Below are 14699 nucleotides of genomic sequence, written 5' to 3'. Positions count from 1 at the left end.
CGTCCCGCCCCCTGCGGGGACACGCTGGGGTCACAAGGGGGCTGCAGTCCCTCGCCCCTCCCCCCATTACCTCATCCCCCTCCACCACATCGCCCCGCCCCTTTCACATCACCCCGCCCCACCCTCATTGCTCCACCCCCTCCACCACATCGCCCCGCCCCTTTCACATCACCCCGCCCCACCCCCATTGCTCCACCCCCTCCACCACATTGCCCCTCCCCCTCACATCGCCCCTCCCCCCATTGCCCCCCTCCTCCTACCCACCCCCACCCCCCTCCACCACATCGCCCCTCCCCCCTCACATCGCCCCTCCCCCCATTGCCCCCCTCCTCCTACCCAACCCCACCCCCCATTACCCCACCCCCTCCACCACATCGCCCCGCCCCTTTCACATCACCCCGCCCCTCCACCACATCGCCCCTCCCCCCATTGCCCCCCTCCTCCTACCCATCCCCACCCCCACCCCCCATCGCCCCTCCTCCTACCCATCCCCACCCCCCATTGCCCCGCCCCCTTCCACCACATCACCCCGCCCCTCCACCACATCGCCCCTCCCCCCATTGCCCCCTCCTCCTACCCATCCCCACCCCGACCCCCCATCGCCCCTCCTCCTACCCATCCCCACCCCCCATTGCCCCGCCCCCTTCCACCACATCACCCCGCCCCTCCACCACATCGCCCCTCCCCCCATTGCCCCCCTCCTCCTACCCATCCCCACCCCCACCCCCCATCGCCCCTCCTCCTACCCATCCCCACCCCCCATTGCCCCGCCCCCTTCCACCACATCACCCCGCCCCTCCACCACATCGCCCCTCCCCCCATTGCCCCCCTCCTCCTACCCATCCCCACCCCGACCCCCCATCGCCCCTCCTCCTACCCATCCCCACCCCCCATTGCCCCGCCCCCTTCCACCACATCGCCCCGCCCCTTTCACATCACCCCGCCCCTCCCCCATTGCTCCACCCCCTCCACCACATCGCCCCTCCCCCCATTGCCCCCCCTCCTCCTACCCACCCCCACCCCCCATTGCCCCGCCCCCTTCCACCACATCAACCCGCCCCTCCAACCCGCCAGCCGCTTCCATCCCCTCCCCCCATTACCCCCCCTCCTCCTACCCATCCCCACCTCCCCCGCGGCTGTAAAGCGCCCCCGCCTCCTCCCCGCTGTCGCGAATGCCGCCGGCCACGGGCGGCCTCTCCGGCCGTAAAGCGCGCCCGGCCCGGCCGCAAATGCAGGTGTCGCACAGCGCCGCGAAGAGGCTCGGAGGACTCGGAGCATACGAGATGCGATGGGTAGAGCGGCCAACTTCCGGGTTCGCGACCACAGAGAGCGGCGGCGCGACCGGCCCCTCCCCCCAGGGCAGACGAGCCGAGCCGAGCCGGGCGGCTAGAGCGGCCCGGGGTAGGAGGCAGCATACAGAAGCAGGACGTGCTGGCAGGAGCGCCCCCCAGGGGCGGCAGCATGACATCAGGCCAGATCTGATGATGTCATAATCAGACGTAGTGACATCACCACCTTCTGCGGTGACATCACGGCCACCCACAACGCCATCGTGACAGATCTGGTGATGTCACAGTTAGGCGCTGTGACATCACAGCGTATCCGGCGAGGTCTTGGCCACACGTGATGACATCACGCAAGGCCATAGCAACCAGGGCCGGCTCCAGGCACCAGCCCACCAAGCTTGTGCTTGGGGCGGCACCTGGAGGGGGGCGGCGCGGCGCTCGGGCCGCCGGGGAGAGCGGGGCCACAGCCGGGCTCGCCGCCCTCCCCCCGGCGCTCTGGCTGCCCTCTCCCCCTGCGCCCTCCCCCAGCGGCCGCCGGGGGGAGAGCCGAGCCCCAGCCGGGGCTCGCCGCCCTCTCGCCGCCCTGCCCCCGGCGCTCTGGCTGCCGGGGGGAGAGCCGAGCCCCAGCCGGGGCTCGCCGCCCTCTCGCCGCCCTGCCCCCGGCGCTCTGGCCGCCGCGGGGAGAGCGGAGCCCCCGCCGGGGCTCGCCGCCCTCCCCCCCCGGCCGCCGGGGGGAGAATGGAGCCCCCGGCGCCCTCCCTCCGGGGCTCCGGCCGCCCTCCCTCCCCCTCCCCCCCAGTGGGGGGGGGGGGGGCGGCCGGTGGCTTTTTTGCCTGGGGCGGCAAAAAAGCCAGAGCCGGCCCTGGTAGCATCGCCAGGGTCAGGCGGGGTGATGACCTCGCGACCTCGCGTGGTGACGTCACCCCCACACACTGCACCCCGGGACCGCACGGCGACACGTCCCCTCCGTGTCGGTGCATGTTAGCACGTGTTCTCCTGCCAAGCCCTGTGGGGGGGGCCACACACCCGCGGGTGGGGCTGGCGTGTCCTTGTGTGTTGGTGCATGTTCCTGTGTCCATCCATGTAGGCGTGTAGGTTAGCACAAGCATTTGTGCGATATCTGTGCGTGTGTGTCAGTGTGTGTGTGTGCTGCTGATGCATGTCACTGCAGTTGTGTTCGGCACACACGTTTGTGCATTAAGCCGTGGCAGTGCATGTGGGGTGGTTGCATGTACACATGTTCTGGCATGTTGGCATGTGCTTGTGTTAGTGCGTCTGTGTCAGCGCGTGTTTGACACGTCCCTTAACGTGTCAGTGTGTGTGCGGGTACACGTGAGTGCCTGTATGTTAGCCTGTGTTGGTGCATCTGTGGCTGTTACCGTGTTTGCATGGCAGCGCATGGGGCTGTATGCCGGCGAGCCCCTACAGGCCTGTCCTGTGGATACCTGCAGCGGGGCGGGGACCCCGACACCTCCTCCCCCCTGCGGGGCGGGGCCAGCCTAGCTCAGCGGGGGCTGGCGAGGAGGGGGGGAAGTGAAACCCTGGAGGGTGGGGAGAGCTGGGGCCCATGGGTGGAGCAGCCAGTGGAGCCAGCGTGGGGAGCAGGGAGAGGAGGGTGAGGCTGGGCTCCCTGGCTGGGTTGGGGGTCAGATCTGGGCCCCGCTCTGCTGGGGTGGCAGGGGGTGGTATTTGGCCCTCCTCTGCAGAGCTCTGCTCAGGTTGCTGCCTGGGGGGGGAGTACCAAATTGCAAAGCCCCCCTGTCCCTATCCCGGGTCTCCCAGGCTCTCCCCACCCCCCACTTCCTGTCCCGGCCCTGGGTCTCCCCCCTTCCTGTCCCAGTCCCGTCCCGGGCTCCTTTTCCCTGCCCTGGGTCCCCGTCCCCGTCCCCGCTTCCTGTCCCAGTCCCCTCCCTGGCTCCTTTTCCCTGCCCTGGGTCCCCCCCCCCCTTCCTGTCCCAGTCCCCTCCCGGGCTCCTTTTCCCTGCCCTGGGTCCCCCCCACTTCCTGTCCCAGTCCCCTCCCTGGCTCCTTTTCCTGCCCTGGGTCCCCCCCCCCCTTCCTGTCCCAGTCCCCTCCCGGGCTCCTTTTCCCTGCCCTGGGTCCCCCCCACTTCCTGTCCCAGTCCCCTCCCTGGCTCCTTTTCCTGCCCTGGGTCCCCCCCCCCCCTTCCTGTCCCAGTCCCCTCCCGGGCTCCTTTTCCCTGCCCTGGGTGTCCGTCCCCCCCCCCCCCCGCTTCCTGTCCCAGTCCCCTCCCGGGCTCCTTTTCCCTGCCCTGGGTCCCCCCACTTCCTGTCCCAGTACCCTCCCTGGCTCCTTTTCCCTGCCCTGGGTCCCCCCCCCACTTCCTGTCCCAGTCCCCTCCCGGGCTCCTTTTCCTGCCCTGGGTCCCCCCCGCTTCCTGTCCCAGTCCCGTCCCTGGCTCCTTTTCCTGCCCTGGGTCCCCCCCCCCCTTCCTGTCCCAGTCCCCTCCCTGGCTCCTTTTCCCTGCCCTGGGTTCCCCGCCGCCTTCCTGTCCCAGTCCCCTCCCGGGCTCCTTTTCCCTGCCCTGGGTCCCCCCCCCCTTCCTGTCCCAGTCCCCTCCCAGGCTCCTTTTCCTGCCCTGGGTCCCCCCCCCCCTTCCTGTCCCAGTCCCCTCCCGGGCTCCTTTTCCCTGCCCTGTGTCCCCCCCTTCCTGTCCCAGTCCCCTCCCAGGCTCCTTTTCCCTGCCCTGGGTCCCCCCCCTTCCTGTCCCAGTCCCCTCCCGGGCTCCTTTTCCCTGCCCTGTGTCCCCTCCCTTCCTGTCCCAGTCCCTTCCCGGGCTCCTTTTCCCTGCCCTGGGTCCCCCCCACTTCCTGTCCCAGTCCCTTCCCGGGCTCCTTTTCCCTGCCCTGGGTCCCCCCCACTTCCTGTCCCAGTCCCTTCCCGGGCTCCTTTTCCTGCCCTGGGTCCCCCCGCCCTTCCTGTCCCAGTCCCCTCCCGGGCTCCTTTTCCCTGCCCTGGGTCCCCCCCCTTCCTGTCCCAGTCCCCTCCCAGGCTCCTTTTCCCTGCCCTGGGTCCCCCCCACTTCCTGTCCCAGTCCCCTCCCGGGCTCCTTTTCCTGCCCTGGGTCCCCCCCCCCTTCCTGTCCCAGTCCCCTCCCGGGCTCCTTTTCCCTGCCCTGGGTCCCCCCCGCTTCCTGTCCCAGTCCCGTCCCTGGCTCCTTTTCCTGCCCTGGGTTCCCCGCCGCCTTCCTGTCCCAGTCCCCTCCCGGGCTCCTTTTCCCTGCCCTGGGTCCCCCCCCCTTCCTGTCCCAGTCCCCTCCCAGGCTCCTTTTCCTGCCCTGGGTCCCCCCCCCCCTTCCTGTCCCAGTCCCCTCCCGGGCTCCTTTTCCCTGCCCTGTGTCCCCCCCCTTCCTGTCCCAGTCCCCTCCCAGGCTCCTTTTCCCTGCCCTGGGTCCCCCCCCTTCCTGTCCCAGTCCCCTCCCGGGCTCCTTTTCCCTGCCCTGTGTCCCCTCCCTTCCTGTCCCAGTCCCTTCCCGGGCTCCTTTTCCCTGCCCTGGGTCCCCCCCACTTCCTGTCCCAGTCCCTTCCCGGGCTCCTTTTCCCTGCCCTGGGTCCCCCCCACTTCCTGTCCCAGTCCCTTCCCGGGCTCCTTTTCCTGCCCTGGGTCCCCCCGCCCTTCCTGTCCCAGTCCCCTCCCGGGCTCCTTTTCCCTGCCCTGGGTCCCCCCCCTTCCTGTCCCAGTCCCCTCCCAGGCTCCTTTTCCCTGCCCTGGGTCCCCCCCACTTCCTGTCCCAGTCCACTCCCGTGCTCCTTTTCCCTGCCCTGGGTCCCCCCCCTTCCTGTCCCAGTCCCTTCACGGGCTCCTTTTCCTGCCCTGGGTCCCCCCGCCCTTCCTGTCCCAGTCCCCTCCCGGGCTCCTTTTCCCTGCCCTGGGTCCCCCCCCCACTTCCTGTCCCAGTCCCCTCCCGGGCTCCTTTTCCCTGCCCTGGGTGTCCCCCCCCCCCCGCTTCCTGTCCCAGTCCCCTCCCGGGCTCCTTTTTCCTGCCCTGTGTCCCCCCCCTTCCTGTCCCAGTCCCCTCCCGGGCTCCTTTTCCCTGCCCTGGGTGTCCCCCCCCCCCGCTTCCTGTCCCAGTCCCCTCCCGGGCTCCTTTTCCCTGCCCTGGGTGTCCCCCCCCCCCGCTTCCTGTCCCAGTCCCCTCCCGGGCTCCTTTTTCCTGCCCTGGGTCCCCCCCCTTCCTGTCCCAGTCCCTTCCCGGGCTCCTTTTCCTGCCCTGGGTCCCCCCCACTTCCTGTCCCAGTCCCCTCCCTGGCTCCTTTTCCTGCCCTGGGTCCCCCCGCCCTTCCTGTCCCAGTCCCCTCCCGGGCTCCTTTTCCCTGCCCTGGGTCCCCCCACTTCCTGTCCCAGTCCCCTCCCGGGCTCCTTTTCCCTGCCCTGGGTCCCCCCCCCTTCCTGTCCCAGTCCCTTCCCGGGCTCCTTTTCCCTGCCCTGTGTCCCCCCCCCTTCCTGTCCCAGTCCCCTCCCGGGCTCCTTTTCCCTGCCCTGTGTCCCCCCCCTTCCTGTCCCAGTCCCCTCCCGGGCTCCTTTTCCCTGCCCTGTGTCCCCCCCCTTCCTGTCCCAGTCCCTTCCCGGGCTCCTTTTCCCTGCCCTGGGTCCCCCCCCTTCCTGTCCCAGTCCCCTCCCAGGCTCCTTTTCCCTGCCCTGGGTTCCCCGCCGCCTTCCTGTCCCAGTCCCCTCCCTGGCTCCTTTTCCCTGCCCTGGGTCCCCCCCCCCCCCACTTCCTGTCCCAGTCCCCTCCCGGGCTCCTTTTCCCTGCCCTGTGTCCCCCCCCTTCCTGTCCCAGTCCCCTCCCGGGCTCCTTTTCCCTGCCCTGTGTCCCCCCCCCTTCCTGTCCCAGTCCCCTCCCGGGCTCCTTTTCCCTGCCCTGTGTCCCCCCCCCCTTCCTGTCCCAGTCCCCTCCCGGGCTCCTTTTCCTGCCATGGGTCCCCCCCCCCTTCCTGTCCCAGTCCCCTCCCGGGCTCCTTTTCCTGCCATGGGTCCCCCCCCCTTCCTGTCCCAGTCCCCTCCCAGGCTCCTTTTCCCTGCCCTGGGTCCCCCCCACTTCCTGTCCCAGTCCCCTCCCGGGCTCCTTTTCCTGCCATGGGTCCCCCCCCCCCTTCCTGTCCCAGTCCCTTCCCGGGCTCCTTTTCCCTGCCCTGGGTCCCCCCCACTTCCTGTCCCAGTCCCCTCCCGGGCTCCTTTTCCCTGCCCTGTGTCCCCCCCCTTCCTGTCCCAGTCCCCTCCCGGGCTCCTTTTCCTGCCATGGGTCCCCCCCCCCTTCCTGTCCCAGTCCCCTCCCGGGCTCCTTTTCCTGCCATGGGTCCCCCCCCCCTTCCTGTCCCAGTCCCTTCCCGGGCTCCTTTTCCTGCCCTGGGTCCCCCCCCCTTCCTGTCCCAGTCCCCTCCCAGGCTCCTTTTCCCTGCCCTGGGTCCCCCCCCTTCCTGTCCCAGTCCCCTCCCAGGCTCCTTTTCCCTGCCCTGGGTCCCCCCCACTTCCTGTCCCAGTCCCTTCCCGGGCTCCTTTTCCTGCCATGGGTCCCCCCCCCCCTTCCTGTCCCAGTCCCCTCCCGGGCTCCTTTTCCTGCCCTGGGTCCCCCCCCTTCCTGTCCCAGTCCCCTCCCGGGCTCCTTTTCCCTGCCCTGGGTCCCCCCCCTTCCTGTCCCAGTCCCCTCCCGGGCTCCTTTTCCTGCCATGGGTCCCCGCCCCCTTCCTGTCCCAGTCCCCTCCCGGGCTCCTTTTCCTGCCATGGGTCCCCCCCCCTTCCTGTCCCAGTCCCCTCCCAGGCTCCTTTTCCCTGCCCTGGGTCCCCCCCACTTCCTGTCCCAGTCCCCTCCCGGGCTCCTTTTCCTGCCCTGGGTCCCCCCCCCTCCCTTCCTGTCCCAGTCCCCTCCCGGGCTCCTTTTCCTGCCCTGGGTCCCCCCGCCCTTCCTGTCCCAGTCCCCTCCCGGGCTCCTTTTCCTGCCATGGGTCCCCCCCCTTCCTGTCCCAGTCCCTTCCCGGGCTCCTTTTCCTGCCCTGGGTCCCCCCGCCCTTCCTGTCCCAGTCCCGTCCCTGGCTCCTTTTCCCTGCCCTGGGTCCCCCCCCCCCCTTCCTGTCCCAGTCCCCTCCCGGGCTCCTTTTCCTGCCCTGGGTCCCCCCCCCCTTCCTGTCCCAGTCCCGTCCCTGGCTCCTTTTCCTGCCCTGGGTCCCCCCCCCTCCCTTCCTGTCCCAGTCCCCTCCCGGGCTCCTTTTCCCTGCCCTGTGTGTCCCCCCCCCCTTCCTGTCCCAGTCCCCTCCCGGGCTCCTTTTCCTGCCCTGGGTTCCCCCCCCCCCTTCCTGTCCCAGTCCCTTCCCGGGCTCCTTTTCCCTGCCCTGGGTCCCCCCCCCCCCTTCCTGTCCCAGTCCCCTCCCGGGCTCCTTTCCCTGCCCTGGGTCCCCCCACTTCCTGTCCCAGTCCCCTCCCAGGCTCCTTTTCCCTGCCCTGTGTTCCCCGCCCCCTTCCTGTCCCAGTCCCCTCCCGGGCTCCTTTTCCCTGCCCTGTGTCCCCTCCCTTCCTGTCCCAGTCCCTTCCCGGGCTCCTTTTCCCTGCCCTGGGTCCCCCCCCACTTCCTGTCCCAGTCCCTTCACGGGCTCCTTTTCCTGCCCTGGGTCCCCCCCACTTCCTGTCCCAGTCCCTTCCCGGGCTCCTTTTCCTGCCCTGGGTCCCCCCGCCCTTCCTGTCCCAGTCCCCTCCCGGGCTCCTTTTCCCTGCCCTGGGTCCCCCCACTTCCTGTCCCAGTCCCCTCCCAGGCTCCTTTTCCCTGCCCTGTGTTCCCCGCCCCCTTCCTGTCCCAGTCCCCTCCCGGGCTCCTTTTCCCTGCCCTGTGTCCCCCCCTTCCTGTCCCAGTCCCCTCCCAGGCTCCTTTTCCCTGCCCTGGGTCCCCCCCCCTTCCTGTCCCAGTCCCCTCCCAGGCTCCTTTTCCTGCCCTGGGTCCCCCCCCACTTCCTGTCCCAGTCCCTTCCCGGGCTCCTTTTCCCTGCCCTGGGTCCCCCCCACTTCCTGTCCCAGTCCCTTCCCGGGCTCCTTTTCCTGCCCTGGGTCCCCCCCCCACTTCCTGTCCCAGTCCCTTCACGGGCTCCTTTTCCTGCCCTGGGTCCCCCCGCCCTTCCTGTCCCAGTCCCCTCCCGGGCTCCTTTTCCCTGCCCTGTGTTCCCCGCCCCCTTCCTGTCCCAGTCCCCTCCCGGGCTCCTTTTCCTGCCATGGGTCCCCCCCCCCCCCTTCCTGTCCCAGTCCCCTCCCGGGCTCCTTTTCCTGCCCTGGGTCCCCCCCCCCTTCCTGTCCCAGTCCCCTCCCGGGCTCCTTTTCCCTGCCCTGGGTTCCCCCCCCCCTTCCTGTCCCAGTCCCCTCCCGGGCTCCTTTTCCTGCCCTGGGTTCCCCCCCCCTTCCTGTCCCAGTCCCCTCCCGGGCTCCTTTCCCTGCCCTGGGTCCCCCCCCTTCCTGTCCCAGTCCCCTCCCGGGCTCCTTTTCCCTGCCCTGGGTTCCCCACCCCCTTCCTGTCCCAGTCCACTCCCGTGCTCCTTTTCCCTGCCCTGTGTCCCCCCCACTTCCTGTCCCAGTCCCCTCCCTGGCTCCTTTTCCCTGCCCTGTGTCCCCCCCACTTCCTGTCCCAGTCCCCTCCCGGGCTCCTTTCCCTGCCCTGGGTCCCCCGCCCTTCCTGTCCCAGTCCCCTCCCTGGCTCCTTTTCCTGCCCTGGGTCCCCCCCACTTCCTGTCCCAGTCCCCTCCCGGGCTCCTTTTCCCTGCCCCGCTTCCTGTCCATGCCCCGGGTCCTGCCCCCACGGCAGGGGGGGGATGACACTGCAGAGCCCTGTGAGTCCCTGACCTGGTGAGGGGGGCGAATCAGCTGGGGAAGGGTCCGGACAGCTGCGGGGGAAGAGAATCGGGGAGGGGGTGAGGGGGGTTGGGATAGACAGGACTGACCAATGGGAACCAGGGTTTTAATTTCTGCCCATGGCTCTGGGGGGGGGGGGGGGAAATCTTGGGCTCACACTGACCTGGGCGGGGAGTAGGGCAATCTGGGGGAGGGGGAAGGCAAAGGGGGAGATTTTAGGGGGAGTCTCTGGGGGTGGGAGGGGAGCTCTCTGGGGCGGGGGGCTCTCTGGAGAGGAGTGACAGGGAGCAGGTGGGTTGTGTGGGGCTCTGTCGGGTGGGAGAGGGGGCAGCGCTTTGGACACGGGTGGGGGGGGAGGTTGTGATGGAGAGAGCCAGATGCAGCCCATGGGGTGGTTTTTGTTTTGTGCTATATTTAGCCCCCCAGGAAGCCCTGTTTAGATTTAATGCCAGCCAGGGAGTGCCCACCGCCGCCCCATTCCATCTGTCTGTCCCCACAACCCTCCACCTGGCTGTGTCCGTCCATCTGTCCCTCTCTTGCAGGGTTTGTCCAGGGCCGAGCCGCTCCCCCCACCATGGGGCTGCCCCTCCGCACCCTGCTGCTCCTGCTCCTGCTGTGCCCGGCAGCTGCCCCCTTCCGGATTTGCGCCTTCAACCTGCAGCGCTTCGCTGGCCCCAAAGCCGCCAAGACCGCCGTCATGGACACGCTGGTCAAGGTGAGACGGGGGCTCGGGGAGCAAGGGGGGAGTCAGTGGGGGGCACATGGAGGAGTGGGTGGGGGGGAGACAGGGAGGCCACCAGGGGTAGGGACAGAGGAGAGGCAGGAGGTGGTGCTGTGTGATTTGCATATGCAGATGTATGCTAATGATCCCGACCCACACAGATTGTCTCTCGCTGTGACATCGCAGTGCTGCAGGAGGTGATGGATGCCAAGGGGCAGGCCATGCCAGCGCTGATCAGCGCCCTGCACAGGTGGGTTATGTGGGGGCAGGGGCGTAGGTGGGGCTGGCTGGAGGGTGACCGCTGGGATCCCCCTCACCCCGTCCCCTCCTGCCCCCAGGTCTGCAGGCCCCGACTCCTACACAGCCCTGGGCAGCCCGCTGCTGGGAGCCGGGAATTACCAGGAGCGCTACGTCTTCGTGTACCGGTGAGTGCGGCCTGGGGCAATGTGACGCCCTCAGCCTGGCCTGTCACCGACCGAACGCGCTTAGTTCAGACATGGCGCCAGTGAGCTGTCGTTCGACGGGCCGCCAGGGCCTGGCCCACGGCACAGTGGGGCTACGCTGCCTTGTTTCACCACGTTCAGCTCAGTTCCCATTCCGCAGGCGCCCGGAAGGCTGGTCTGAGACTCAGACCGTGGGCTAAGGGGGCTGGGGTGCACAGGCCTGGGGAGCAGAACCGCTCCGGTCCCCCTATGACCTGCAGCCACCGCGGAACAAAGCCGGGCGCGTCACTTCGCGAGAAGCCATTTTCCTTCCAGCTCCTGCAGGTTTCAGGGCGTTGGGTTCGCTGGCTGAATCGGAGAGGCTGCCCGTGCGGTCCGACTCCAGCCCCCACCACAGGCAGCGTGACCAAAGCACAGGTGAAAGGACACGAACCATCACCCGGCGACTCGGAACCGCAGTGCGGCCAACGTCTGCCATAGAAAAATCAATGAGTAAAATCAACCCGCCGGGGTGGAGGGATCCAGCACACGCTCCCCCCCCACCACCCCCCCCGAACCCCACTCTAACCCTGCCCCTTACCTGCAGGTCCGGCCGCACCCAGCTCCTCGACTCCTACGTGTACCTGGACGAGAACCCCGCCAGACCGGATGCCTTCGCCCGCGAACCCTTTGTCGCGCGCTTCAGCCTGTCCAGCAAAGGTGAGTGTGTGCCAGGACACCTGGGTTCTGCTGGGAGGGGAGTGGGGTCCGAGGGGAGGGGTTGGGAGCCAGGATACCTGGGTTCTGCTGGGAGGGGAGTGGGGTCCGAGGGGAGGGGTTAGGAGCCAGGACACCTGGGTTCTGCTGGGAGGGGAGTGGGGTCCGGGGGGAGGGGCTGGGAGCCAGGACACCTGGGTTCTGCTGGGAGGGGAGTGGGGTCCGGGGCGAGGGGCTGGGAGCCAGGACACCTGGGTTCTGCTGGGAGGGGAGTGGGGTCCGGGGGGAGGGGCTGGGAGCCAGGACACCTGGGTTCTGCTGGGAGGGGAGTGGGGTCCGGGGGGAGGGGCTGGGAGCCAGGACACCTGGGTTCTGCTGGGAGGGGAGTGGGGTCCGGGTGCAGGGGGCTGGGAGCCAGGACACCTGGGTTCTGCTGGGAGGGGAGTGGGGTCCGGGTGCAGGGGGCTGGGAGCCAGGACACCTGGGTTCTGCTGGGAGGGGAGTGGGGTCCGGGTGCAGGGGGCTGGGAGCCAGGACACCTGGGTTCTGCTGGGAGGGGAGTGGGGTCCGGGGGGAGGGGCTGGGAGCCAGGACACCTGGGTTCTGCTGGGAGGGGAGTGGGGTCCGGGGGGAGGGGCTGGGAGCCAGGACACCTGGGTTCTGCTGGGATGGGAGTGGGGTCCGGGTGCAGGGGGCTGGGAGCCAGGACACCTGGGTTCTGCTGGGAGGGGAGTGGGGTCCGAGGGGAGGGGTTAGGATCCAGGACACCTGGGTCCTGCTGGGAGGGGAGTGGGGTCCGGGGGGAGGGGCTGGGAGCCAGGACACCTGGGTTCTGCTGGGAGGGGAGTGGGGTCCGGGGCGAGGGGCTGGGAGCCAGGACACCTGGGTTCTGCTGGGATGGGAGTGGGGTCCGGGGGGAGGGGCTGGGAGCCAGGACACCTGGGTTCTGCTGGGAGGGGAGTGGGGTCCGGGGGGAGGGGCTGGGAGCCAGGACACCTGGGTTCTGCTGGGATGGGAGTGGGGTCCGGGTGCAGGGGGCTGGGAGCCAGGACACCTGGGTTCTGCTGGGAGGGGAGTGGGGTCCGGGTGCAGGGGGCTGGGAGCCAGGACACCTGGGTTCTGCTGGGAGGGGAGTGGGGTCCGGGGGGAGGGGCTGGGAGCCAGGACACCTGGGTTCTGCTGGGATGGGAGTGGGGTCCGGGTGCAGGGGGCTGGGAGCTAGGACACCTGGGTTCTGCTGGGAGGGGAGTGGGGTCCGAGGGGAGGGGTTAGGATCCAGGACACCTGGGTCCTGCTGGGAGGGGAGTGGGGTCCGGGGGGAGGGGCTGGGAGCCAGGACACCTGGGTTCTCTACCCTGTAGTTACTCTTCTTTCTCTGTATCCCCCCCCCCCCCAGCCCTCCCCACCCTGGTGCTTGTTCCCCAGCACACCGTGCCCAAGAAGGCCGAGGCGGAGATCGATGCGCTCTACGATGTCTTCCTGGATGTCCAGGCCCGCTGGGGGACAGAGGTGAGGAGGGGGCCGGCCAGGGGCACTGACAATACTGTGAGAATGGAACCCAGGAGTCCTGGGGCTTCTAGACCCCCCTCCCAATAGAACCCAGGTGTCTTGATGCTTTCTCCTCCCCTCCCCCCAGGACATCATGTTCCTGGGGGACTTTAACGCCGACTGCGGTTACGTGGCCAAGAAGCGCTGGGGCCAGATCCGGCTGCGGCGTGAGCCCGGCTTCCACTGGCTAATCGGAGACGCTGCCGACACCACTGTGCGGAACAGCACACGCTGCGCCTACGACAGGTGGGACCCGGGGTGGCGGGGGGTGCTCTAGAGAGACCGGGAGCTGTAACCCCCTTCCCTCCTCCCCCTGCAGGATCGTGGTGCATGGGGAGCGCTGCCTGGCGCTGGTGGTGCCCGGCTCAGCCCAGCCCTTCGACTTCCCTGGCACGTTCGGGCTCACGGAGACCCAGGTAATGCCCGCAGCTCCCTGTCCGTGCAGGGACCCTGCCCTGGCGTGAGAGATGCCCACTCACCCCACGCTGGCAGTGCAGGTTGGGGGGGTCTCTGTGCTGTGCGGGGGGCAGACGGGATGAGCCCCCAGGCTGGGCTGGCAGGTGAATGAGGCTCAGTCTGTGACCCGGCCCCCCCAGGCCAGCCATCTGGAGGGGAACCGTGGGCGGGGCAGCGGCCTGGGAATGCCAGCAGCATAGGACAGAGCCGGGGATCTCTAGCAAACCCTGCAGACCCCCTCCACCCCCTGACCCCTGTCTCCTTGTCCCCTGCCCCAGGCGCTGGAGGTCAGTGACCATTACCCAGTGGAAGTGCAACTGGAACTGAACGCCGCCCCGAGGGGGCGCTGGCCGGCCGGCCCAGCACTGCTGCCCCTGGCCATGCTGATGGCCGGACTGGGGGGCTGGTTCTGACCTCCCTGCTCAGCGCTGCCGGGCGCCCGGACCTCGGGGAACACGTGACCGAGGGGCTGGAGTCTAAACCCACCCGCAGGAGCAAAGGCCTTTACTTAGATGCCTGGGTTCCCCACACACACACAGTTTTCTTAGCTCAGGGCTCCTCCCCCAGAAGATACAGAAACCTCTCATCTCAGACCTGACAAACTCACTGCAGCAAATACAGGGCTGGCAGCGTTCCCAGGTCCAAGGCCAGGGGAGGTTACAGGACCATCCCCCCAGGTCCTGGGCCTGGCTGCCTGGAGTGTTCAGCTGGAGGGGGCTGGCCCCTGGGCTGGTTCAAATCCTGCCAGAGGGGGTGGGTTGTTTCTTTTTCAGTGACAGAGCAACTAAACCCCTCCATAAGAACAACGCAGAGTCCGGCGGCACCTTAAAGACTAACAGATTTATTTGGGCATAGGCTTTCGTGGGTAAAAACCCACTTCTTCAGATGCATAGTTGTTTTTGTGGATACAGACTGACACGGCTACCCCCGATACTGTTGGGGACTCAGAACCCAGACGGCACGGTTTGTTGTCTGACCGTAGAGAGACAGGCAACACCAGCAAGGTCCAGTGACAAGCTCTTCATTGAGGAGTGCACACAACAATAGAGAGCGGCCCGTCTCCAGAGAGAACCAGCCACCGTTCTAACATCTAGTAGGGTTATATAGACAGTTCCATCGCGTCATAAATTATTCATTTAAAACAACCCGCATCCCACCCCCCTTTGTTAGTGAGAAACTTTTAGTATTCATGTATACCTATCCCCCTATACAAGCAGCCTTAAGCAATTCATAATGTCTCAGCAACTTTCTTATCAGCACGGTTAACAAGCACCAGAACTACGAGACAGGGGGAGTCAAGAACATACAAAGAACAGAAACAGGGAGTGGAGACAGTGTGTCTCCTAATCTATCTTCTGAGCACACTGTTCGTAGCACATCTGATACAGGAATGCAGCTTCCCTCTTATCTCATTTTTTCAGCTTAAACAACTCTGTCTTCGATTCGGCCCGGGGACTACCCAGAAACCTCTGTTGGCCTAATTCTGGTTAGGTTGGCATAACTGCTCTACAATTTTTCTTTTTGGGCCTAACAACCCCCCCTTTGTCCCTAGAGTCCCTTAAAGGGACTCTTGGGACATAGTGGCTGCAACTCTTACTGAGTCCGGTTGTAGAATCTTGCCTGTATGCTCGGGGTTCTGCTGATCGCCATATTTGGGGTCGGGAAGGAATTTTCCTCCAGGGTAGATTGGCAGAGGCCCTGGAG

At 67.7% G+C, this 14699-nt stretch overlaps 1 protein-coding gene across 1 annotated transcript; it reads left to right on the top strand.

Annotated features, from left to right (window-relative positions):
* The first annotated feature begins 9705 nt into the window (after positions 1-9705).
* Positions 9706-13408, top strand: DNASE1L1 (deoxyribonuclease 1 like 1). Its single transcript, XM_065423050.1, has 8 exons — positions 9706-9846; positions 10014-10102; positions 10191-10277; positions 10882-10994; positions 12388-12500; positions 12628-12785; positions 12859-12955; positions 13274-13408. The coding sequence occupies exons 1-8, from the start codon at positions 9706-9708 to the stop codon at positions 13406-13408; spliced, it is 933 nt and encodes a 310-aa protein (XP_065279122.1).
* The last annotated feature ends 1291 nt before the right edge of the window (positions 13409-14699 follow it).

Source organism: Emys orbicularis (genome assembly GCF_028017835.1).
Source record: "Emys orbicularis isolate rEmyOrb1 chromosome 21 unlocalized genomic scaffold, rEmyOrb1.hap1 SUPER_21_unloc_10, whole genome shotgun sequence".
In the NCBI taxonomy this organism is placed as follows: domain Eukaryota; kingdom Metazoa; phylum Chordata; order Testudines; family Emydidae; genus Emys; species Emys orbicularis.
The sequence above is the reverse complement of the archived record's forward strand: the minus strand, read 5'-3'. Positions and strand labels throughout refer to the sequence as shown.

Excerpts from the sequence above, each read along its gene's own strand:
- DNASE1L1 (XM_065423050.1), top strand. The coding sequence starts at position 9,706 with ATGGGGCTGCCCCTCCGCACCCTGCTGCTCCTGCTCCTGCTGTGCCCG. Across the intron at positions 10,278-10,881 it reads CGCTACGTCTTCGTGTACCG|GTCCGGCCGCACCCAGCTCC; the intron begins GTGAGTGCGGCC and ends CCTTACCTGCAG. Across the intron at positions 12,956-13,273 it reads TCGGGCTCACGGAGACCCAG|GCGCTGGAGGTCAGTGACCA; the intron begins GTAATGCCCGCA and ends CCCCTGCCCCAG.